Source organism: Miscanthus floridulus, chromosome 1, assembly GCF_019320115.1.
Source record: "Miscanthus floridulus cultivar M001 chromosome 1, ASM1932011v1, whole genome shotgun sequence".
NCBI lineage: Eukaryota > Viridiplantae > Streptophyta > Magnoliopsida > Poales > Poaceae > Miscanthus > Miscanthus floridulus.
In genome coordinates this window covers 185,068,171-185,092,610 of record NC_089580.1, presented here as the reverse complement: position 1 = coordinate 185,092,610, position 24,440 = coordinate 185,068,171, and the positions used below count along the sequence as shown (strand labels likewise).

General features: G+C 44.6%; 1 protein-coding gene and 2 pseudogenes across 1 annotated transcript; 2 read left to right on the top strand and 1 right to left on the bottom strand.

The window, feature by feature from the left end:
- The first annotated feature begins 4,997 nt into the window (after positions 1 to 4,997).
- Positions 4,998 to 5,183, top strand: LOC136512186 (U2 spliceosomal RNA; annotated as a pseudogene).
- Positions 5,184 to 9,490: 4,307 nt separating this feature from the next.
- Positions 9,491 to 13,892, bottom strand: LOC136468129 (uncharacterized; annotated as a pseudogene).
- A 1,932-nt stretch (positions 13,893 to 15,824) lies between these two features.
- LOC136550773 (polyol transporter 5-like) lies at positions 15,825 to 18,028 on the top strand. The gene is made up of 2 exons (XM_066542370.1): positions 15,825 to 16,086; positions 16,228 to 18,028. The coding sequence occupies exons 1-2, from the start codon at positions 15,951 to 15,953 to the stop codon at positions 17,670 to 17,672; spliced, it is 1,581 nt and encodes a 526-aa protein (XP_066398467.1). The 5' UTR covers positions 15,825 to 15,950; the 3' UTR covers positions 17,673 to 18,028.
- Positions 18,029 to 24,440: the final 6,412 nt, after the last annotated feature.

Genomic DNA, 24,440 nt, shown 5'->3' with positions numbered 1-24,440 from the left:
CATCACCACAGCAACAGAAACATCACGAGCAAGAAAAAACCTGGTATGTATCCTTGGATTGGATAGTGGACCAATGTGCTAAACTGAAGGCTTCAGAGGTGTCGTGATGCTCACACTGCAAATCCAACCAATGGGGAGAAGGAATTACAGGAAATAGAGTCTCCCAGTGTGGAATCGACCCAATCTCGACCAACCTAATCCATTTATCGGCTGAGATCGACGGAATAGCTGCAAGCACACATAGCTGACGAAATCAAAGAAGAGAAATAGGTCTACCGCCACCAAACGCCGCCGCCGTGCACCCCCAAAAGCAGACGGAAAACTTGGGTAGAAGGGAACCCACCGACTAGAGAAGTCGTTGCGTCTTCGGCAGCCAACCCGAGCTGGATCGATGGAGCCGCTGCACCGAATCGGGGAGATCCACCGCCGCCGCACCAGTTCGCGCCGCCACTGGTCCGGATGAAGAAGAGCTGATAACTAGCGTCGGAGCAGGAGCAGGAGCAGACGCTACCCACTACCCCACGCCGAGGAAGGCCGACATGTCACAGAAACATACACACCTGCACGCCACAAAATAGATCGGACACTTCACAACATCACACGGGACAGATCGAACGGACGAAAAAACGGTTACTGAATGACATCGAAACAACAGGGCAACATATAGCATTTCTGAAAATATATATCTGCCTTGTGCGGCGATCTTACGTACTTTTTGCGCCAGCGTGACAGATAATTTATGTTTTGGTACTGTGTGTTGCTTAGCGCCTCGATCGGATGCGATGGCTATTGTCGCCCCTTAAAATTAGGCCCCGTTCAACTCACGAAAACGTGGCTGAAATTAACTGAAAACAATGTTCTGGCTGAATTATTGTGAAAAAAAATATTGTTCCGGTTGAAAAAATAAGCCGAACAAGACGGCTTCTAGGTAAGCCGAATGGGACCTTATTGTACTTGTGCCAGTGCCACGTCAGCTAGCTTATAGCAATCCATCTCAGCATCTTTCTTATGCCAAGGAGAGAAGATAAAAAATACAAAAGACTTTCTTATCTCAACACCTGTCTCGCTCAGAAAATAAAGTAGTTTGTAGGCCTGCTCATAAAGAATAAGAGAGGGAGGAGAGAATATATAGAATAAAAGGTCATATACATGTGGAGTTCACATAATGAAGTGGCAATGACATGACATGTATGAGCTAGCTGCTATCTCATACTGTTGAGGACGCTCTCCACAAAGATGCTTCCTAAGGAGGATTAAGAGCATCTCTACTGGATCTACTATCCTTTCAAGGAGGCGTCTCTAAATCAATTTTAGTAACATAAAAGTGTAATGTTGCAACATATTACTCAAAACTCATCCTTTATATTCATTCTTACCGGTGGGGCCCACGTGTCGTGTCATGGTCAAATCCATCTTTCTTCTTCCTCTATGCATAATACTTTTCCATGGCTCATCATACTTCTCTATGGCTAGAACGGACGGGCGGCTGTCGGCTGGACACCCTTACACGCTGACTAATGGATGGCTGCGCTGGGTAGGACCTTAGGAGCTCAAGCGACAGCACGAACTTTGGAGCATGGTGAACAGTGACACGAGGCCTTGGCGAACCGATAGGCAACAACGCAAGGCACTATCGCGGGGCCGTGCGTGTAAGTATGGCTAGGAGTCACGAATAGGATATGTCCCAATGTCTCCTTTCTTCAGGAGACAAAATGTGGATTTTGAGATATCTCAAAAATTATGTTGAAAGGATATCCTATAGAAGATCTGGTGGAGTAACTTAATCTCCTGTATTACAAGATTTTAAGGATATAGGAGCAGACAAGAAATCTGGTGAACATGCTCTAAGGCCTAATTTGGAAGAAGGTGATGACAAATCCAGGGATGGAAAATACCCCGTTAAGAATTACTTATTCAAATGATTTTTCTATAGATTATCCTAGGAAAAATCTGAGATACCAAGGGGATTTGAGTTTCCAAACGAGGAGGTTTCACCAACCCTAGGCATTTCTTGTAGTATAGGCTGGCATGAGTGTTAGATCCAAAGAAAAGTAAAAGACTATCTCAATAAGAGAGTGAAAATTTGCCATGGATTATATTTTTTCTTGCTTTATAATTTACATCTATGAACTCTCAGGTGATCACCCGGCCTTAAACTTCTTTTTAAGCAGTTCATTTTAAGTTTACTCTATATCTAATCATAAACCTTGGGGATACATGGTGGCAGGCTGTCCATGAACAGTAAATAGGTTTAATTATTGATAACAAAACCTATTTAACTTGCACTTATAATGGATCTGAATTCTCATTTCGAACGAACCATTTGAAAATAGAAAAAAAAATCCAGATTTTCACTTTGAAAGTTTATGTATTCTACATAGGTCTGGTTTCGATGCACATGTATTCATCTCAATCCACATTGAAGTTGATTTAAACTAACTTTCATTCCACTCCAACACACGTGGATTAAGATGAATACAAGTACATCTAAACAGGCATGAAAAGTAGGCATAGAAAAACTATGAACCTACAGTGCATGCGTGTCCACTCTGCTGCGTCTCTACTTCTGTGGTCCGGGAAAATGCGCGTCAGGACTCAGGACATGCATGGTTGGATGACCGTTGTCCCAAATACTAATCCTTTTTCATTCTGTCCAATGCAGGGTGCTTCCGTTGTTTTGCGCCTTAATTATCCCTTAGGCGCATCTACTCTGACTCGTTCTCAATTTCTCATTAATATTCTCCGACAGTGTCCGTGTCTTTGCAAAAGCAGCTGTACTACATACTCCTACGTTGCAATGTACCCTGCTCAAACAAGACAACGAGAAATAGCACTTGACAATCATTTAAAACTCGTACTGTACGTACGCATCTCCAGGTTGTTCCATCAATGTCAGGCACAAATCACGAAAAGCTCTAGCGCGAAATGTCCTTATTGATCCTCTCTAATCATGCTCGCATTGCTGAAGTTACGCTTCACCTTTTTTTTTAAACAGCCGGAGCTTCATTCATTGATCATGGTTACGCTTCACCTAGCGCGTGTTTAGTTTGGTGAATTTAGAAATTTAGGTTAATGTAGCACTTTCGTTTTTATTTAGCAATTAGTATTCAATCATGGACTAATTAGGCTCAAAACGTTCGTCTCGTAATTTTCAACAAAACTGTGCAATTAGTTTTTTCGTCTATATTTAATGCTCCATGCACATATCGCAAGATTCGATGTGATGGATACTGTAGCATTTTTTGAGAATTTGATGTTGGAACTAAACACGCGCCTAATCAGCTTGTGATGTGGCTAGATGGCTGACACGGGCTAGCTTCCCGGACAACTCGGACCGGCTCCTCCTTGGGCTGCGCCGGAAGCCCAGCTAGGCCAAGATAGTTTGATGGGCCGGTAAGCCTGGCGTCATAACACGGCCTGGCTTTTTGCTAACGAACGTTAGTTAGGTATAAACATCAGCTGAGGAACATTGATTAGTACCACATCGCAGGGTGAAAGACTTATGGCTGGTGAGGCGTGTACAAAAAAGGGGGCATTGCAACAATGATATTCAATTTATTTTTTATGGGGAGGATCTAATATGGTAGCTTCTAAAAAGGTTCTTGTGTCGCCCTAGCGTTGCATTATTGCTTGGGCTAGGCACACCCCAACCAATTCAATATTTGAAATTTTGATTTAAAAAAATTCAATAGCTGAAAGTTTGATTTATTCAAACATGAGCCAAGAAGGATTTATTGCTGTCCAATTGTCTGGGTTATATAAATTGGTATATATTTCAATGGCAGAAGACAGTGTAACTGGATTTTTAATTAAAAATACTAAATAGAGTTTATATGTAAGACCATTAATTAAGCATAAAAAAATTAGTAAATGTTCTATAATATGGATCTTATTGTCTCTTGTAGAATATTAATGTTAGGGGCCTCTTCAACGGAGAGTGTGCATCGTGAAGGACTAAAACGGATGGGAATAAAAAAATGGAGTTTAGATATGTTTAAAACCATTAAGGCTAAAGAAAGGTAAAAGATGAATATCAGTCTCTTGAACGGAGGATATATATCGTGTGTAGGGATGAAAAGGGAATGTTATTATCCCTTCCGTATTCATGTTTATGGAAAAATATGGGAACAAGACGTGAATCGGAAGAAGAGGGATTTTCATATTTTTTTGTGGGATTATATTTTCATTATGTTTTGAATCTATATATGGCACGTACATGTTAACGTATTAACAGGCATGGCATATAAGTAAATAATAGACTAGTCACTTTATATATGTATACTTTTGTGTGACTTCATACATGTATATTTGAGAACATTAGATCAGGTGATTCAAACTTTTTGTTTTGGCTTCTCATTCGTATTTGTCCGTTCTATATATCTATAATCTCGTTTCTCATCCCTACTTTTCTGAACAAATCTATTTCCTCAAAAAAAAAACGGGATTGAGAGCAGAGTTTTCCTGCCCGTTTCAGTTTATTTTCATCATCTCGTGTGATTATTAGGTAGACAATAATGATCAAAGTATATGGTAAGTCTATGCATACTATCCATCCAGGCCGGGCATACTACTATCTAGTAGACAATGAACAATAGTACTTGACCAGAATTCACGCCCTCCAGGGAGTTCCATCGATGTCAGGCATAAATCACGAACATCTGTAGCGTCAAATTGTGCCCACTGATCCTCTCCAATCAGTTCGTGATGCTGCGGGGTGGCTTTTTTGCTTTCGGAACAGCTCCGACGGGCTCCTCCTCGGTCTACGCGGGGAACCCAGGCCAGGATAGTTTAATGGGCCGGTTGCAGAGCCTGGCGTCATAGCACGGCCTGTCTTTTCTTTGCTAATAACGAACCTTAGGTAATAAACATGTTTTTCAAAAAAAAAGTTAGGTAATAAACATCAGCTGAGGAACATGAATTAGTACCACATCGAAGGGTGACAGACATATGGCTGGTGAGGCGTGTACAAAACAAGAGGCACGGCGACAATGCAACTCGTACCTTTCTAGACCTTTTGGCTAAGATCAAGTGTATAGTATCTGTTCTTATCAGTTTAATATCTCATACGTACGTGGGACAAGTGCCCACAATGATATTAAATTTATTTTTTATATGGGGAGAAACTATTATGGTAGCTCTTGTGTCGCCCAAGTTTGAAATGCATTTATTTCAGATGGAGTTAATGATATGTTTAAAACCATTAAGGGTAAAAAAATCAAAATGAATGCGGTAGAATTTGGATCTTATATCTCCTGTACAATATGAATATTACTGTTGTCTTGAACGGAGAATATAGAATATGTATCGTGTGATTAGGGATTACAATTATCAAATTCTATGCACAGTAATCAGTAATCATCCAGGGCCGGACATAGGTGTCGGAATGAGAGTCATCAAAGCAGAGGCGTAGCTCGTCACAATAGGCCTACCATATGGGCCGGACATAGGTGTCACAATAGGTCCACCACAAGTCCGAGGCCACACTTCCTTACATATGGGCCAGAGGCCCGGAGGTCTATATACAAGAGCAAAATTGCCGCAGAGGCCATTTTCCTGCATCCTGCCAGTTTTTTCCCTTTTCTTTTGGTGCTACCAGAAATGACTTCATCCCCTAAAAAAAACAGAAATGACTTCAGATTCAGAGATTGTAGAGTTCGTTACACGAAAAGGTTAAGTGATCAAGTCTATCAGCTGATGCTGCCAGTTTCTTGCGCGTGTCAGGTAACGCCACAGCCATCATTCACATTTTTCCACGCGAGTGCCGGTACATGGAGCCGTCGGTCGTGCTGACACAACAATGGCCACCACTATCCTCCGATCAAATCGGACACTTAAAATGCAACTTCTTTCCCGATGACAAGATCCTTATCTCCAGACCCATCCAGGCGAAAACCTGGGACGTATCGTAAGGACAAGGCGGTACACGTCCCATACGGCAAACCTGAGGCTGCCATCCTTGACAATGGGACGGGAGCTTCGTGCACGGCCATCTCCGGGTCAGTGTTGCTGCAGCCTGGAGAGGTGACGGGATCACTGTCAGACTTGCCCTCGCCAGAGACGTTCGTCTCCGTAGAACTTTGAACTGGTGGCTGCAGGCTGCCTGGACTCGTGTCGTCCTTCTTCCTTCAACACGGGTGCGTGCACTAGCTCTGGTTCCCAATCAGCTTTCGGCTTTACACGCCAGGAACAGAGAGGGATAGTGAAGGTGCCTCTCTTCTTGCCTCGTGCGTGCGTCTCTGACCATGATTGCCTTCATTCCTGGCAGCGGAGTCGGAAAATAAAGCTTGTATATGTCGCCCTCCTTGCAGGATTCAGCAAGCAGGACGCGAATTCGGGAGATCTGATGTGCGTACGTACGTACATGGCTGGAGCACCTCAGGATACGTATAACGACGTCGTCTTTGATTCCAATACGGGTAGGCAACTAGTTAGGTACGGGTCCAATCTGTGACGCATGACGAGAGGAAAACCGGGGTGTTTGCATGACTCTGCAGCTCTGAAAACACCAGTCGGCAGTCGCAATGACTAGCTGGTCCGCGTTCGCGATCTGACGGAATCGATGTGAAAACAATGGCGAGCGACCGCAACTCTGCAAGCTAAGACCGGGCCAGGCAATCAGGCATCCTTTAAACTATTTGCAAATGGACAAGCCTGCAAGTTTTTTAAACGCATGCAAGGTTTTTCCATGTCCGTTTCCCCGGCGAGTAGCTTTCTTTGACGCCGGCGATGCTGCTCCGTTGAAGTTGAAGTGGCTAGGGAGCCACAGCCAGAGCCAGCCCATACGCAGACGCAGGTCACTGTTCCTAGTCTCCTGCACGAGCTCACTCCTTCGTCAAACCCGTCTCGACAGCCCGGCCTGCCTCATGTGGCTGCTACTGCTGACTTGTAGTACTAGTAATAACAGATTGGTTTTGTTTGGTGAAGAGAGACTGGCACTTGTCTCTGGACTCGTCGTGCTGTGCTTTGTCCACCGTACATGCTTCAGTTCAGAGTTTGTGAAGAAATTCTCGTTGCCTGCGACACTCGTTTTGATTCTCGCTCCAGGTGGCAACGTGGAAGCGGTGACACCGCGAAAACGGACGGACCATATGCAGTTCCAGGATTCATGGACATGATCTGATCTCAGCGTAGTGCACGTGGCAGGTGGCATTACCATGGATCAAGCATTTTTGGAACAACAACAACAATAATATATAAAAATATATAAATCTAGCGGCCAAACTAGGCAACATGCCTTTTGCAGCTTTGCTTTTTCACATGGACCTCGATCTCGAAACTATCTTTCCAATATGAAAAAGTATACGCAAATCCAAATTTGTCCATAAAAAATATTCATTTTTGGCAAAAGACTATTTATTTGAGAACTTACACTTACACATACTTTTATTTGGGTGATAGACTAAAGGCATTGGGTACAATATCCTCCTCTACCCTTCTATAATCCCACTCCTCAGCTTCGTTCCTAAAGTGAATCCGAATCCCTAACTATGTCATAGGGAATTCTCCAAGTCTACATTCAAAAAGTTTAGTATATTGCTCTGGGCATCACCAAACCCACCAAAGAAGTACACTTTACTCGTATGGAATTGGTTCTAAGGCCATGTTTGGTTGAGCCGTGGATTTTGAAAAAGCTGTTGTGAGCTATGGGCTGTAGAAAAGCTACCGTGAGCTGAGAGCTGTGGAAAAAGCTAAAAGTCGTTTGGTTGGAGGGGTTGTGAAACGGTAGGCTGTGTAAGAAATGTCTATAATGCCCCTAAAGGCATGAGGGACTATTTATATGCAAATTGCTCGTAAATAATTGTTGTACTCACTTATTCGCATGTAAATAATTATTTTAGAAAGGAAAAATTAACTTATTCTAAGTTTTTTATCATTCAAAGTGATATAGTCCACATAAATAGAACCAAAAGATAAGGGCTCATCCAATTATGTCATCTCTGAACATAACTATCCTCCTCTCGCACTAACCAAAGCATTAGTTATTCTACTACGAATGGTATTCATGGAATCCTCATTCTCCACATCTTCACTCTCATCTCCCTGTGTTTGTGTTGTGCCACTTGTTTCTTGTACCAAGTATTCCTCATCAGCATCACATCTCTCGAACTCCTTATCACGTAAATTGTTGTCGCGGATAAAATTATGTAATGACAAACAAGCAACGATGATATGCTTCTGAGTATGAGTTGAGAAACTTGGCATGCCCTTCAAAATATGCCACTTCTCCTTCAATACTCCGAAAGACCGCTCAATGACATTTCGAAGGGATGAATGCAAGAAATTGAACACCTCATACTTTCCTTGGGGTGGTCCAGAACGATTATGAAATTCTGGTATATGGTATGTGCTTCCTTTGAAAGGGACCAGATACCCTATTCGGTTTGGAAAACCAGAGTCCACGAGATAATATTTTGCTATAAAATCAAATCAGCATAAGCAAATAATAATACAAGTACTTTACTGCTACCTTAGTAAGGATATGTGTATACCTTTAGGAGGCACGAGAAATGAAGGAAAATTTGCCAATGCATGATTGAGGATATGTGTGTCATGTGCACAACAGGGCCAACCAGCAACCGCAAAGATAAACCTCATGTCAAAGTCACAAACAGCTAGCACATTCTGAGATGTATATCCATGATGGCATGCATAATTAACCATATCCTTGGTTGGCACAACCACTAGAACATGTGAACCGTCTATTGCTCCAATAGCGCCTTTGAAGTAAGGCCAGAAACGTTCATCTTTGATTCTTTCATGTTCTGTAGAAAAACCAGCATCTCTTGGCTTAATATTGCCCTTATCTAACTTGCGCAAACACTTAAGTACCTCATGAAACTTAGTGTGAACTGTCCACAGTGACAGAGTGAAGCGATTTTCAGCTTGTGAAAATGATTGTGGGCCTCCGACAATCCACAAGAACATTGCCAATGACTCAATGGATGAAACATTGTTAGTGGAGGTCAAACCGTAGGTAGATACTAGCAACTCATGTAGTGCCGTGAAGACCTCAATGCTCATTCGAAACATCTTATAGAAGTACCTTGGACGAGCAAAGCACCTCATCACCCATTGAATTCTAGTTTCTTGTGTTTCTCTATACTCACCTTTGTCAAAATAACACTTAGTATATTGTGCACCCATTGGACCAATAACAGCAGCATGTTGAAAAAGCTCAGCTAGGAGTACTAGTCCCTTCTGTCCTTCTTTGGCTACACCTTCCAAGTTGTCATCCATCTACAAAGGATATTAAAATTTATTAATTCAATTGATCTAGGATACATTAGTATATGCACAAGGATATAATCTGACCCAAGAAATAATCTGACACAAAAAAATAATCTCACACAAAGAAATATTCTCATAAATAGTCTCAACACAAGCAAATAGTCTTAGCATAACAAATTATTTGTTACAGCCATACAACTAAAAGTTCTCACAGTAGAAATTAAAATTGGTTCACACGACAGCAATAGAAATAAAAATTGGTTCACTTCCGCCTCATCATCTCCTTTTCAGCATGCTCCTTCTCAATCACATCCAGCCTTCTTTTATTTGTTTTGATATGGCTGAAGACCTCTCTAAATTCAGGCTTCATGATCAGCATGGTGACAGTGTGCATTAGAGTAGTTTTGTAACACCTCCGGTGTTACATGAGCCTTTTAGCACTAAATATATAATTATTAACTTATTAATAATAAATTAGAGCAAGATTAGAGTAGAAGAGAACTCAAAAATAGAATGAAATAAAATACGTTATTAAATAGAACGATATGTACATATAGCTTTTGAATCTAATTTAAATTTGAGCTTTGTTGAAATTTTTCTTGTACCTAGATGTTGCTAATTGTCTAAATTAGTAAACCGATATATATATATATATATATATATATATATATATATATATATATATATATATATATACTCACGTATTTCGTTTTGATAAGCATGTTGCTATATTAATTCAAGTAGTGTATAAACTTATTTCTTCCCAAATGTATCTCTATAGATAAGTATACGTTTAAACATACAATAAATATATGCATGTGTGTATAGATATTAGTGATAAAGAAAAAGAAAGTAAATGGCAAAACACAACACACTCAAGGACGCTTGTGTGCGCGCCTAGCCTTGCCGCTACCTTGCTGTGCGCTGGCCTCGTTGCCAGCCTCGCCTCTGTGGCCGTGCTGCCGACGCCACTTCTTGGCAGGCTGTCCCGTTGCCGCTACCGCGTCCGTCTCCTCACCGTGCCCGCCGAGCCGAGTGCCATCAATACGCATGGCCGCTGTGACTCATGCCGCCGCCGCTACGTACTGCGCTGGCCACGCACTGCACTGCTCCGTCGTCGCCGGTCATCCACTGTGCTGAATCGGCCACCGGTGACGGCTCCCCACCGCATGCTCTGCTCTGGAGGAGGTGAGGGCATGGAAGTGTAAATAGAAGTTTTTTCGGAGGGCTAGGTGTGAAAACTGACTCATAGGAATAGTGTTTTTGTACTGTAGGGTAGTTTCAAAAAAGTTCAGGGGCCTTCGTGCAAGTTTGCCACCGCGCTAGGCTCGTCTGCGCGTGGGCCGTCCGCTTCCGGTTGCTGGCCGCCGCCTGTTTCGCCGGCCGCGCGCCCCGCCTGGGCCGGCCTGTCGCCGCCGCGCCTGGGCCGCTCGCGCGCCCCGTCCCCGCTTGGGCCGTGTTGCTAGGCCGGCTCGCCGGTCGTGGGCCATGCTGAGGCCGCGCTCGCCATGGACCGAGTAGGCCATGGTGCTCTTTTCTTTTTCCAATGAATTAGTGAAGATTTTCTAAAATAAATTCTGAGCTGATTTTGTTATTTAAATATAAAATCATTCAGGAGTCTAAAAATTGTGGAACAAATTTCGTGGAGTTTCTAAAATCATGATCTATCTGTTAGTGTATTTTGTTCATCTAGTTGGTGTTGTTTTTAGGGTTGCTCTAATTATTTTAAAATGCTTAATATTGTTAAGACATAAACTTGTAGGAATTTTTGGGATAAATCGGTGATAGTATTAACCTTAAAAATTTTATAGTAAATTAGTAACATTATTAGCTGCTCACTGTAATTTTTGTAGCTCCAGAATAATTAGTTTGCTAGAATGATAATGATGTCCTATTTCGAATAAAGATTAAATCGATAGAACGGAATAACAAAACAACTTGAGTTTGTATAACTAAAACACTTGTTAGAAAATAACACCATTCTTGACGATGTTGATACATAGATTATTATGTTAGTCATTAGAGCTAGTTTGTTAGTTCGTAGTATGTACTCTGTTTTAAAAGTTGTTGTTGTTGTTGCCTTGTTAATTAACTGTTACATCATCTCTACATTGCATTGCATACCATAATAGGGACGATGATGGATCGTAGAATCAACTGGAGTAGCTAAGAAGATGGTGCCAGGAGTCATGTTACAAAGATGAAATGCTAACTTTTGGTTATATTTTACCCAGACAAGCCCCGGTGTATAACTCCTACTTTTCTATACTTTAATTATATTTGTGCATTAAGTTTTAAGGAGTTGAATGAAACCCACTTGCATATATATATATATATATATATATATATGAGTCTTACTAGTATGACAGGATCGTGTAGATTGCTATGCTACAGGTCCTGGTAGAAGTCGAGTGATTGACTATCACTCGCGAGAGATAGAAAATATATTATTGTTGTTACTATATTATTATCACTTGATATATATATATATATATATATATATATATATATATATATATATATATATATATATATATATATATATATATATATATATATATATATATATATGATAGATGGAAATCAGACAGAGATATGGTTTGGGTATTGGTGGGTGTAAGAGGTTGTGTCCTGCGGCCAACGGGGCATAGCTTTGTTACACTGTTTCCTTGTCTGTGTCGGTTATAGACCGGCCGTTGTATTGGATTCTAGGTAGGTCATAGACTTATTATCCTGAACATATACTTGTGTATTGGTGCGAAAAGATTTGTTACTCTCTTGTCGTGGTTTCTGGCTCTTTCAAACTGACGTTCAGGGTGGTTTTTGGGTGGAGGTCTAAGCACCGCACTGAGTCCGAGACTTAGGGGTGGGGGCTTGGAGTCCAAGTTTGGACAGGGACCTAGACCCCGTGACAGGAGGGTAGTGGGTTGGTCTTGCTTGTGCCTAGGGTACAAGCGGGGCATGTGTTTCAGGTTACCCAGCTGGGCACATTGATTCACGAATCGCCGGGCAATCCAGTACGGCTTGTCGAGAATCTAGCACTGTAGTAAGAACTGAAAGATGAAAGATGATAAAATGATTCTGATTGCTTACCACCTGCTTGAAAGCAGCACAAGTGCTTATATAGAATGGTTAGTTAATGAACCAATGTGGATTGCTAATAAAATTGAATATACGGACGCACTTTTAGTATTGCTCCTGCAGATGCTCTAAACCCATAAGCCAGATAGCCTTGCATATCCTTGGAGTCTTTTCTTTCCTCCTATCGGGTAAGTCTCGCTGAGTACAATTGAGTACTTAGGGTTTTATTTGCCCTTGTTGCAGGTGATAGGCGGATGCTAGAGCTGACTCTTGGGTGTGGATTCCTCCTGGTGTGCTCAGAGAGGATTCCTTTACGCTGCGATCATAGCTTTATTTATAACTCCCACTAAATGTTTTTATAAATAGAGGTTTTATAGTCTGTTGTCAAAGTTTATATATCAATGCTTCGTCATGTTATGAATAGATGTTTATTTTCACTGTAACTCTGATCAAATGTTTATATTCCGCTGTTAAATTAAATTGTTCATAACTCTGATAACATATTCATATTCTGCTGTTATAACAATAAATATTATACTCTGATGTTGCTTGAAAAGTGATGTAAGAAATGACTAAAATGTTGTAAGCTTTATTCTCTCATTTGTGATCCTGATGGAAAAATATGGATTTTCGGGTTCTCCCTTGGGGTGTGCTCGACGGAACTGCGTATTTAGTGTCTTCCCTTGAGTACTTAGTGTCTAATGAAAGACAAGTACTCCTAAAAGGCGTTAGATTAGGTGATTCTGCCACAAGTTTCTTCTTCCACCCCCACACTCTTCGACCATCTTCATAGCATCTCCAATAGTGGGGACTAAATTAGTTGAACTGATGATGCAGATACACTTGAGGAGATCTTGTCTGCTGCACTTTCTATCTTCAAACATGTGTTTTTGTACATGTGAAAAAATAGACACTTCTCTTCTTTGTCTTCAGTACAAGAGCTCATGCGTTTCTTTTTCTCTGGTTTCTTCAAAGCGGCTAGCTTGACATTATCATTATCTGGAGGTTTTGGTACCTCGGCCACGTCCTCATCACTTGCCTCATCAGAGGATATATCTCCAGGACAGGATGTAGTGGCCCTAATCACATGTACCTTGCCAAAAATTAGATCAAGATCATCCAGGTACTTCAGTCCTTGTTTTCTGAACCTGACATGGTTGCATTTTAGTTCTTTCTCACGGTTATCGCATCTCTAAAATTGAATAAAACATTTTAGCAAGACACACCATATCAAAGTATGAAAAAGAATATCAATAGTGAGAGTTCAGTTCTTACAGCAAGGTGTTCAGTCCAACATTCCTGAGGGCAATCAACAGTTCCCTTTGCCGCGTCCCATCCAAGTCCAGTGGCATAATTCTTGAACTCCTTGAACCATCCATATTCTTTTTGTTGTTGTCTAATTTGTTCTTCAACTATATCTTTGTTCGCTTGTCACTGGTTCTTTTTTCAAACTTAGATACATGATTTTTCCAATCAGTACTAGTGAAAAGTGCCAGGGGCCTATTCCCAGCTTCTATATCCCCTTTCCAGATATCAATCAAATGCTTCAAAAAGAAATCACTCCAATCTGCCTTGTCACCCATTCTTGAATCAAACAAACAAATTTTTTAGACTTTCTAAATTACCATAATACCATGCCATCATTTTTAACATACACACAGCACACTGTACTGAATAAATAACATGCATTGAACCATTTATCAGAGATTGAGGTACCTACGTTGCAGATCCGGTCACTGGAGGCGTAGATCGATGAAGCTGAGGCCGTTGAAAGGGGCGCCGGCCGTAGGTGCTGTGGCTGGGCACGGTTCACTCGTGAGCTAGGCAGGGCCGAACCAGAGCAGAGAGGAGCGACGAGGACCAATCACATGCCGCAGTAGAGAGGAGGGATGGGGCAGGGATGGTGAGGAGCTAGGCAAGGCCGGCGAGCACCCGGCGGCAGGGGTCCGTGCTGGACTAGAGAGGCCGGGATGGGGAGGGGCCGGCAATTCTCGGCAGCGGAGAGGACTGGGACGGCCCTGGAGAGGACCGGGCGGCACTGGAGGAGGTCGGGGCACGGCCGGCGAGATGCGCCGCTGCTAAACCCTAGCTCCGCCTAGGCATCACCACTTGCGGATGGACGGGCTCGGAGTCGCGCGGAAGGGAAGAGAAGGGAAAAGAACGAAATATTTTCTTCATAACCGATGGCAGTGCGGGTAATTTCGTTGAAAGTGACCCCCCAGCCGGTGAAAACAGCCTCTCCCTAGCTGTGAAAATTGAACTACGTGAAAACTGGCTTTTTCAAAAGCTATTGGACCAGCAGGTGCCCTTTGGTTAACTTTTGGGCTTTTGGGAGCAAAAGCTGAAGCCAAAAGCTAAACCAAACACCCCCTAAGACTTGATGCTTGTTCAAAAGCATAAAGTACTTAATGCTTAAACTTTAAAGCTTGCTCTAGATCAGTTTTTCATAAACAGTATTGTGTCATCGGTGTACTACAGGATTGATAAACCATCATCTATTATGTATTGCACCACTCTACTCAATTGCTCATCTTCTTTGGCTCTATTGATTAGGATCGTTAACATGTCTATAACAATGTTGGAGATAATGGTTCCCTTTCATGAAGGCCTTTATTTGTTTGGAAAAAAGTGTCAATCTCAGTTCATTGATACACTAGCTTCGTGATAGAGGTTTCAACCCACTCGATCCACTTGGGCGAAAAAACTTTCATACATAGTGTTTGTAGTAGAAATGATCATGTAACCTTGTTATGGGATTTTTTAAAATCTATTTTAAAAATTATCCCGTTAAGTTTTTTCCTGTGGAGTTCATGCATTGTCTAATGAAGGACAACCCTTTAGGAATATTGCATTCTCTCATAAAAGCCAATTGACACCATATTGAGATGGCTAGTAGCCACTTTATTTAAAGATTATACCAATAAGTTTGAGTAGACAATGAATCTATCCAACTCGATACGTTATCGGTTCTTGTAGCACATTCAGAACCAGGGTTTTAACTCCAAAGTTTAGGCTGAACAATTGTAGATCCTCATTGTGTAGATTTTTTGTCCTACGCCTAAACCATCTAAGCATGTTCTTTCTACTATAACACAAGCTTGTAGTTTGGAATATTTATAACAAAGAAAATCTGATGTCCACACTGGTATACTCATTTTCGTATTTCTTTTGGGAATATGAAAAATCATCATGATGATTTATTTTTGAAAGTGTTTTCCTAGTTGTAAGATTCCAATTGATAGGTCATAAGTGCACACTTTTCAAATTTCAATCCCAGTTGTCCACTCTTTTCTGCCACAGATGGGGATCAAACAAAGCTGTCGTTTTACAGCCTTGACCGCTACAGTTCCGTACTCATCTCAGTAACCTGCTGCCCCTTCGCACAAAGGACAGCAAGAAGAATAATCCTAGACCACAAGTCAGTACCACACTTCTGAAGTGTTGATCGTCACAGCGTTTTTTCTACTCTCAAGGATGGCATTGTGGCAATATATTGATAGACAGGGAGCGTAGCATTCTATCAAACGAAGACCGGCCGGCCATAAGTAGTGCGTGAGAAGGGACAGTGTCACCGGACACAGCAAGTGTGGTCCCGAGAGCCACATCCCTCTCTCCACCAGCGCGTCTCTTCCGCCTTCGCCATGTCCAAGCAGCACGACGCCTCCGACGACGGCGGCATCCCTGCCGCCGTGGCGCCGGCAAAGCGCCCGCCCCTTAACAAGTACGCCCTCGCCTGCGCCGTCCTCGCTTCCATGAACTCCATCGTCCTCGGCTACGGTACGTCCACGCATGACGCATACAATTCCATGCACTCGTTGCCATATATAGGCACCACGTGCGTACGTGCACCTCATGCGCGTAGTCAATCTATTATTTCTCAGGTTCTGATGATCTGATCCTTCTTATGTATGTATGCAGATGTGTCTGTGATGAGCGGAGCGCAGCAATTCATGAAGCAGGACCTCAAGATCGGTGACACGAAGATCGAGATCCTCGCCGGCATCATCAACATCTTCTCGCTCGTCGGCTCGCTCGCGGCAGGCCGGACGTCGGACTGGATCGGCCGACGGTACACCATGGTGCTCGCGGCGGCCACCTTCTTCGCGGGCGCGCTCATCATGGGCCTCGCCCCGGGCTACGGGATCCTCATGCTGGGCCGCTTCGTGGCAGGCGTCGGCGTCGGGTACGCGCTCATGATCGCGCCCGTGTACACGGCCGAGGTGGCGCCCACGTCGGCGCGCGGCCTGCTCACGTCCTTCCCGGAGGTGTTCATCAACACGGGGTTGCTCCTCGGGTACGTCTCCAACTACGCCTTCCACGGCCTCCCCGTGCACCTCAGCTGGCGCGTCATGTTCCTCGTCGGCGCTGTCCCGCCGTTCTTCCTCGCCCTGGGGGTCCTCGCCATGCCGGAGTCGCCGCGGTGGCTCGTCATGCAGGGCCGCATCGGCGACGCGCGTCGCGTGCTGGCCAAGACCTCTGACTCCCCCGTCGAGGCCGAGGAGCGGCTCGCCGACATCAAGAAGGCCATCGGCATCCCGGACGGCGTCGGTGACAACGACGACGACGAAGTGGTGGTCGTGGACCGCAGGAACAAGCAGGGCAGCCATGGCGAAGGGGTGTGGAGGGACCTCCTCATCCGCCCGACGCCACCCGTCCGCCGCATACTGATCGCCTGCCTCGGCCTCCAGTTCTTCCAGCAGGCCTCCGGCATCGACTCCGTGGTGCTGTACAGCCCGCGGGTGTTCAAGAAGGCCGGGCTCACGTCGGACAGCAACTCCCTGGGCGCCACCATGGCGGTGGGCGCGTCCAAGACGCTGTTCATCCTGGTGGCCACGTTCTTCCTCGACCGCGTCGGGCGGAGGCCGCTGCTGCTCACCAGCGCGGGCGGGATGGTGGTGTCGCTGGTGACGCTGGCCTCGGCACTGCACGCCATCGACCGGCTTCCCGAGGGCCATGCGACGCCGCTGTCCGGCGTGAGCATCGCGGCGGTGCTCACGTTCGTGGCGTCCTTTTCGATCGGCATGGGCCCGATCGCGTGGGTGTACAGCTCGGAGATCTTCCCGCTGCGGCTCCGCGCGCAGGGCTGCGCGCTTGGCACGGCGATGAACCGGATCATGAGCGGCGCCATCACCATGTCCTTCATCTCGCTCTACAAGGCCATCACCTTGGCCGGGAGCTTCTACCTGTATGCCGGCATCGCTGCTGCCGGCTGGATCTTCATGTTCTTCTTCCTACCGGAGACGAGGGGCAGGTGCCTGGAGGACACCGAGAAGCTCTTCGGCGGTGGCGATCACGGCGAGGACAAGGACGATGGACACGATGGGCAGAAGAAGTCCACTGAGTTGAGTAGTAGCCAGCCGTGACCTGATCTGCTAGTACGTACGCACGCTAGTATTGTATAACACGAACTGCCGAGTTGGGAATGTGGTCCGATTTGTCAATTCGCAAGGGAACGTGCGGCAAAGCTGCGCGAACTGAACGCATGCACAACTTACATATCCTTTCTACAAAGGATAAGAAACTCTATATGTCACTAGCGCGTTTCTCCCTCTCCAACACTCGATTTTTCCACCCTGTCGAGTATAATATGTGAAGAACCTTTTCACCCTGCCGAATCCCCAAATTCTGTAATTACTGATTAGGGACCCATGGCCATGGGAGATCTTCAGCAACAGGGTCAAGACTCGAAGAGGGACTCGTTGGCAAATTTGGGTCTTGAGTAATGGCAACTAAAACTGTGAAATTGTTGCTGATTCTACAAATTGAAGTGTTGATTATGACTGTAAGGTAGCTTGTCCTGTAAAGCCTCTCGTACATCGATACGCTGGCTGCTGGCGGCTGCTTGATGTTTCTTGCACAACGACGCAGAGAGCAATATCTGACCATAGGCAGCCAAAATTTAGACGTATAGAATTGTTATATTAGCCAGAGTCGTAGTTTTGCAGCTGGAGTCTGGGGTAGGGGTTTTAAAATTGTTACCCCTAGCACCGCCTCTGCGTTGAAATTCGCTATAATAAACAAAATAGAAGATGAAGCTAAATGCAACCTAAACATGTTGTCAGACATCCTACATGCAAGCTGTCGGGAAAAGTTACACGGAAAGTTAGACACTTTCATTGTTTAGGTTGCATTTTCCAGTGCCATAACAACAGAACCAATTCAAAACTCTCGGCTTTGTTCTTGTACTGGATATATGATGAAAGCTAATCTACCCATTGTTAGATGTGCTATCCTCTCAGCTGGGAATGGCTGTCAGTGTACAGTAACCATGTAGTGTCTCCAATCAAGAGTAAAGCCTGTCTAACAATATGACACTTTGATGCAGGACTTGTTGCATACATGACATAGGTAAACAACTACAACAGGCAAGGGTAGGCATTCTGTCGAGCAAGTTACCAGCTCAAGCAACAATTTTTGAAGCCCAGGCAACAAAAATTTCAGAAACTAATTAATATACAACAATACTGGAATGGGTGAAAGAAAGATTTGGATTAGATTGTCAACCCAATAAGGAAATCATTCTTCTCCTATTTTGGTACTGTTGGAGTCTGGGGTAGGGTTTTGAAACAGGATTGCTAACAGACAACTGGTAGTTTTCGGAGCCGTTAACAACCGGATTTTTCGCTGCTCCCTAGCTCGCATCGCGAGTCATCCGCTCTCCGCGATTCGCACCCCTGCGGCGATTCAAGAGCCCCGTCTCGGCAACCTCAAGGCACGCAGCTCATGAACCCTGGCGGGAGATCATGTGTGGCCCACGCAAATTTGCATGACGTAAACGACGCCGCCGTCCATCAGGCCGGTGCCATTTGCCGGAAAGAGACGCGGGAGGGGCTCGACCTGTTACCGTCGCCTGGCCTGGCCAGAAGCAAGCGTGGGCCAGGTTCAGCAGCCTGTTCGTTTGGCTGTGGCTTGTCGTAAATGATCGTAAATTTTTAGACGGAACAGTATTTTTCTCTCACACAAATCAGCCGTACTTCTTCACGAACCAGCAACGATACGAACCAGCCAACCGAACAGACTGCAGGTCTCCCGGAGCATCTACGCCGATGAGAATGCCGAGTCCTAGGCAGCTAGCTAGCCAAGAGACCCAAGGAAGCAGAGCCGCAGAGGATACCCACCGGCGAGAAGGACGACGACGACGGAATAAACAGAGAATCTGATTTTCTGAAATTTATGAACAATTTGACATATATTTCTTTACTATTTGCAATTTATAGAAATAATTTGTAATTTTTTCTGAAAATTTTGGCACATATTATCAGAGATCTACAATCCATAGAAATAATTTGTATTTTTTTCTGAAAAATTTGACATATATTCGTATTATCCCCAAATTACATCACCCTGTTCAATAAATTACACTGAAGAAATCATTTATAAATAGCGGTGTAAATATACTTATAAGACAATGTAAGTGCAGTTGTAAAAATCTAGTTGTTAGGAGAGACTAAAACAACCAGTTGTTGGCTAGACGACTCTTTTGAAATCGTTACCCGGAGTCTGGCGGGGGCGCGAGTAGAGGAGTGTTGACGATTCCTGTACCATCTATTTAGGAGTAGAGATTCAACGCAGAGCGGAGCTAGGGGGCAGGGACTGTTGTTCTAGGCTTTAGCCCTCGAACATTAGGTTGTTGCTCAAGTAATTGAAAGCACAATAATGAATGAAAGGAACGCGAAAAGGCACTTGAAAGGCCACCGAAGGAATTAGGATTTCTTCTCATCTCTTACAATGCTTCTAGAGCACTATTTATACATATATGTATCTTTTATATGGGCATAAATGCCCCTCCAACTATCCAGATCATGTGGCAAATTATGGTTCGCTGAGGTGGCTTTGGTCCGCCCTGCATTAGACCTCCCCCAGTAAGCGCCTTCCTCGCCTTATCCCCCCTCCGCTCCGTACGGCCGCCTCTTTCTTTTCCTGTCTCCTGCGAAAGTAGCCGACCTACGTGACACAACATGACTAAGCAGCGAAAATACCGCTTGGGTGAAAGGGCATTCGCGTCAAGTTGGAGGATTACTTCGCCCTGGCGGCCCCTTGATCATACTCGTGCCCACGGAATCAAGTAGATGTCGCCATCCATGCTCACGAGGGCTTTTGCCCTCACGGAATGCGAAAGGTACAAGGGCAATCTTGTCAATAGGTGTTAATTATTGAAAAGGTCTTGGCGAAAACCTAGACGGCAAGGTAGGGTTGGCGAAAGGACGGGGCTTCCCTCAACAGGGGCCAATGCCCCCCTAACATAACTATAATGTTTTTTACTTAATATATAGCTTAATAGTCTATATTAATATAAAAATGATATGATAAAATATTCTTGTCATATGTATTTATTGATGCCTTCTGGAAAAGAAAATCATACAAGACACAATTAAAATAAAATATCTAATTCAACTATATTTGTTTGCCTACCATATTAAGATATATTTAATGAAATTTTAGATTTTACTAATATATGATTCGTTATATTTTATATTTTACTGAACCCATATTTAACTAGTAATAATAATTCAATGGGAGTAAAGTACATGGCCGCCGGTCCTCGAACTTGTGGGGTGTGTCATCCCCGTCTCCAAACTCAGAAAGTGTCATTTCGGTCCTCAAATTCTGTTTGGATCTTATATTCATCCAAACGGATATGGAAGCGGGTATGAATTCATATCTATTTGGATGAATATGAAACCCCAGCAGAGTTTAAGGAGCGAAATGACACACCTCTATAAATTCGAGGATTGGCCATGAACTTTACTCTTTTATCAATCAATTGCTTTCTTTTAGAGAAGATTTCTGTCCCCCCTCCTCTTCCTTCTTTTCCTCATGGCCCACCGCTAGAACGCCCTTCTTGGCGTCGTTGTCCTTCTTGCCGCCGCAGATGCGGAGGATGCGGCCATCCACCAGCTCGACGACAACCTGTTGCTTGGCCAGGCCCGGGACGTCCGTCATGAACACGTGCGCGTCCTGAGTCTCCTTCCAGTCCATCGGTGGCGGCGTCTCGCCGACACCGACGTCGGGAAGAACCTGCAGCATGCGAGACAACGCCAGCGATATCCTAGTCTTCATCTTCTCTCGCCGGTCCACGAACTTGTCAGGCGTGTCATTTTAATCCTTAAACTTTAGTTGGGTCTCATATATATCCAAACGGATATGATTCGTACCCGTCTTCATATCCGTTTGGATGAATATGAGACCCAAACAGAGTTTAAGGACCGAAATGACACACTTTCTGAGTTCGGGGACCGAGATGATACACCCCCACAAGTTTGATATTCAATAAAATACCATCGATGACTAACAAGGTGTAGTGGTGGACGGAAGGTTACAGACCTGGGGCTAATTAGTGATGTTTTGTTTTTCTCTATAACATTCGGTGTTCTTTTTTTAGGTTTTCAATTTTATTTGATTGTTATGTACTCCCTCTATCCTAAAAAAAAATACCATCATAGGTTTAGACTAAGTTAAAATTTCTTAAGTTTGTCCGTTTTTATATAAAAAATACTATCAACATTTGTATCTCCAAAAGAGGTATATTATGAAAACGAACAAGACCTATAAGAGGTTCAATTATCCATCTAATTATACTTATTACGCATCATAGTTATGAATACCTTTTTTATAATTTGATGTAAGGTAAGATGGACTGACCCCTTATAAAGAGAGAACATTCATTTTGGATTGGAGGGGATATATTGTTGCCGTATATGTATTTCATCATGCGTAATTGCTGATTGTTTGAATGGCCTTCCTATGTCTAAACTTTGGCTGCGCCCCTAATCAACGAAGTTTAGATGTTTATTAAGGAAAACTCAATAAATTTAGGTTTTTTAAGGAAAACTCAACAAATTTAGGTTTTCTTTTTGAACAAAACTCAACAAATTTAGGTGGGAAGACGAGCTGCAGCAGCCCACTGCATAAAGCCCAATAAGAACGGGAGATGGCCCATCATCTCCGCTGAGTGAGAAGGCGAGAGATCACGCACGCCACACCACGGAAGTGCCCAAAAATTCCTTTTTGCTAGCCTGCTTCTTTGTCCTGCACCAAACAAAACACACAAATCCACGCTCGACGACTGCCCCTCGGTCGGCCCGAATCAGAAGTTCCCTTTCCAACCGCTGATGATCACCCCCCACCTTTTGTCCATTTTTTTATACTTTGGATTTTCTACGAACTATGTTGGAATTCGCTGGAGAATGGAAAAACAATCGGTGAGACTGGCCCAAAACTTGCGTGAATCACACTTGCAGTACTAAAAAACGTCCGTGCAGCCCGAGGCACGGTGGCCCGGCACGAAGCCTGGGCCCAGGCCAGGGGTACATACCGTGCCTAGGCCGTAGCTCAAGCCCGTGGGCTAGCACGGCACGGCCCCGCTTGCAAGGGTCGGCCCGGTAGCAGCCCGGCATCCCCTCCACCCTCAGTCCCCCGCGGCCTGCCAACCGACGCAACCCTAACGGCTCCTCCCGCCTCCCCCCCTCATATATAAGCGCGCAGACGCGGCGCCCTCACCCTCACCCCGAGCCCTAAATCATTTCCACTCCCCCCGCTATGCCGCTCTCGCCTCGCCGTCTCATCTGCTAGTGGCGTCCGACCTCCTCGACTCCGGTGACCTCGATCCGCCTGCCGTCGACGAGCCGCTCCCTACTCCTCGTCTCCTCCTACTTGATCCCCTCCCTCTCCGCCTCTCCCTTCTCCCTCTCTCTATCTCCCCTCTTCATCTCGGTGATTATATGAGTTTGTGTCCCCGACTCCCCGTCTGTCCCTCCTCCACTACTCGCCGTCTTTCTAACCGGTGTGTCGTCTTCTCTGGGTGGCCCTCATCTTCTTCGGCACCGGGCTCTGATTGCGCAGGTACAACCCTAACCCTAACCCTCCTCTTCTTCCATTGATGATTGGTCTATTCTGATATGTTCTTTTCCTCCTTCATCTCTTTGCGTAGGTCGGTGGCCGATGCGTCGTCCCCTAGCTGTGGCACAGAGCGACCAAGGCTACGCCTCGCACCATTAAGGAACGGTGCTGGAGAGCCCTCCACGGTCGAGGGCGCCATGGTTGGTGCTGATGACGAGATCGTCTGGCTGCTCACCGACAACGACGATCTGATCGTGACAGGCCCGGCCCCTGAGGACGACGACGACACCCATGAGGACGCTGCTGCCTTGTTCGGTATCGATGCGGTGGCGGCTCTGCTGCTCCAATCGATCTAGACGGCGGCGGTGGTGAAGGGGCGACGATGACTGGGTCCCCAGCCTGCTCCAACGGCTCAGCTCCATCTGTTGCTGGTAACTCTTCTGATGTTGGTACTGGTAAGCGTAAATCTGTTGTGTGGGCTGATATTAGTGAGATCTATGAGATTGTGAATGGTAGGAAAATCTGCACTAAAGCTACCTGTAAAATGTGTAAGCATATTTTGTCTGCTAGATCTAATGCTGGCACTGGCCATTTGAAGAGGCACCAGAAATCTTGTAGGCAGAAAATTGATCAAGCTGCTAGGGTTCAGTCTGAGCTTACTTACAATCCTGATGGTTATGTACATAACTGGGACTATAAACCTGATGTTACTAGATCTGAATTGTGTCGCTTGATTGTTAGGCTTGATTTGCCGTTGGGTATTGGGGAGACAGATGCATGGGAGGAGTACATTGGTCGTGCTCATAACCCTAGGTTTACTAAGGTTTCTAGACAGACCACCACTGGAGATCTTAGTAAGCTATTTACAAGTTGTTTAACAAATACGAGAGAAAGTTTGGTACAATTAGGTCTCAGAGGCCTGCACAGCTTGCAAGCCATATATGTAAGAAAAAATAGGTATGGGGAAGAATCTTTGGAGGCCCTGGATCATCTGGTGTTGTTGGTCCTTTCCCTGCCTCTGCCCGCACTTCATCTCAATCTGCTTCTGTTGTTGGTTGTGAGCTCACATCTTATCTGGACAGTGACAATGTCACTGTATATGAGGATGACTTCGACTTACATCTCTAGTGGCGTGACCATAAACTAACCTATCATATCTTATCTATAATTGCTAGAGATATTATGTATGTTCCTGTTTCTACTGTCTCTTCAGAATCATATTTTAGCTTGACAGGAAGGATAATTGAAGAGCGACGACGACGCTTGTTGCCTAAAACTGTGGAGATGCTGGT

Excerpts from the sequence above, each read along its gene's own strand:
- LOC136550773 (XM_066542370.1), top strand. The coding sequence starts at position 15,951 with ATGTCCAAGCAGCACGACGCCTCCGACGACGGCGGCATCCCTGCCGCC. Across the intron at positions 16,087-16,227 it reads CTCCATCGTCCTCGGCTACG|ATGTGTCTGTGATGAGCGGA; the intron begins GTACGTCCACGC and ends GTATGTATGCAG.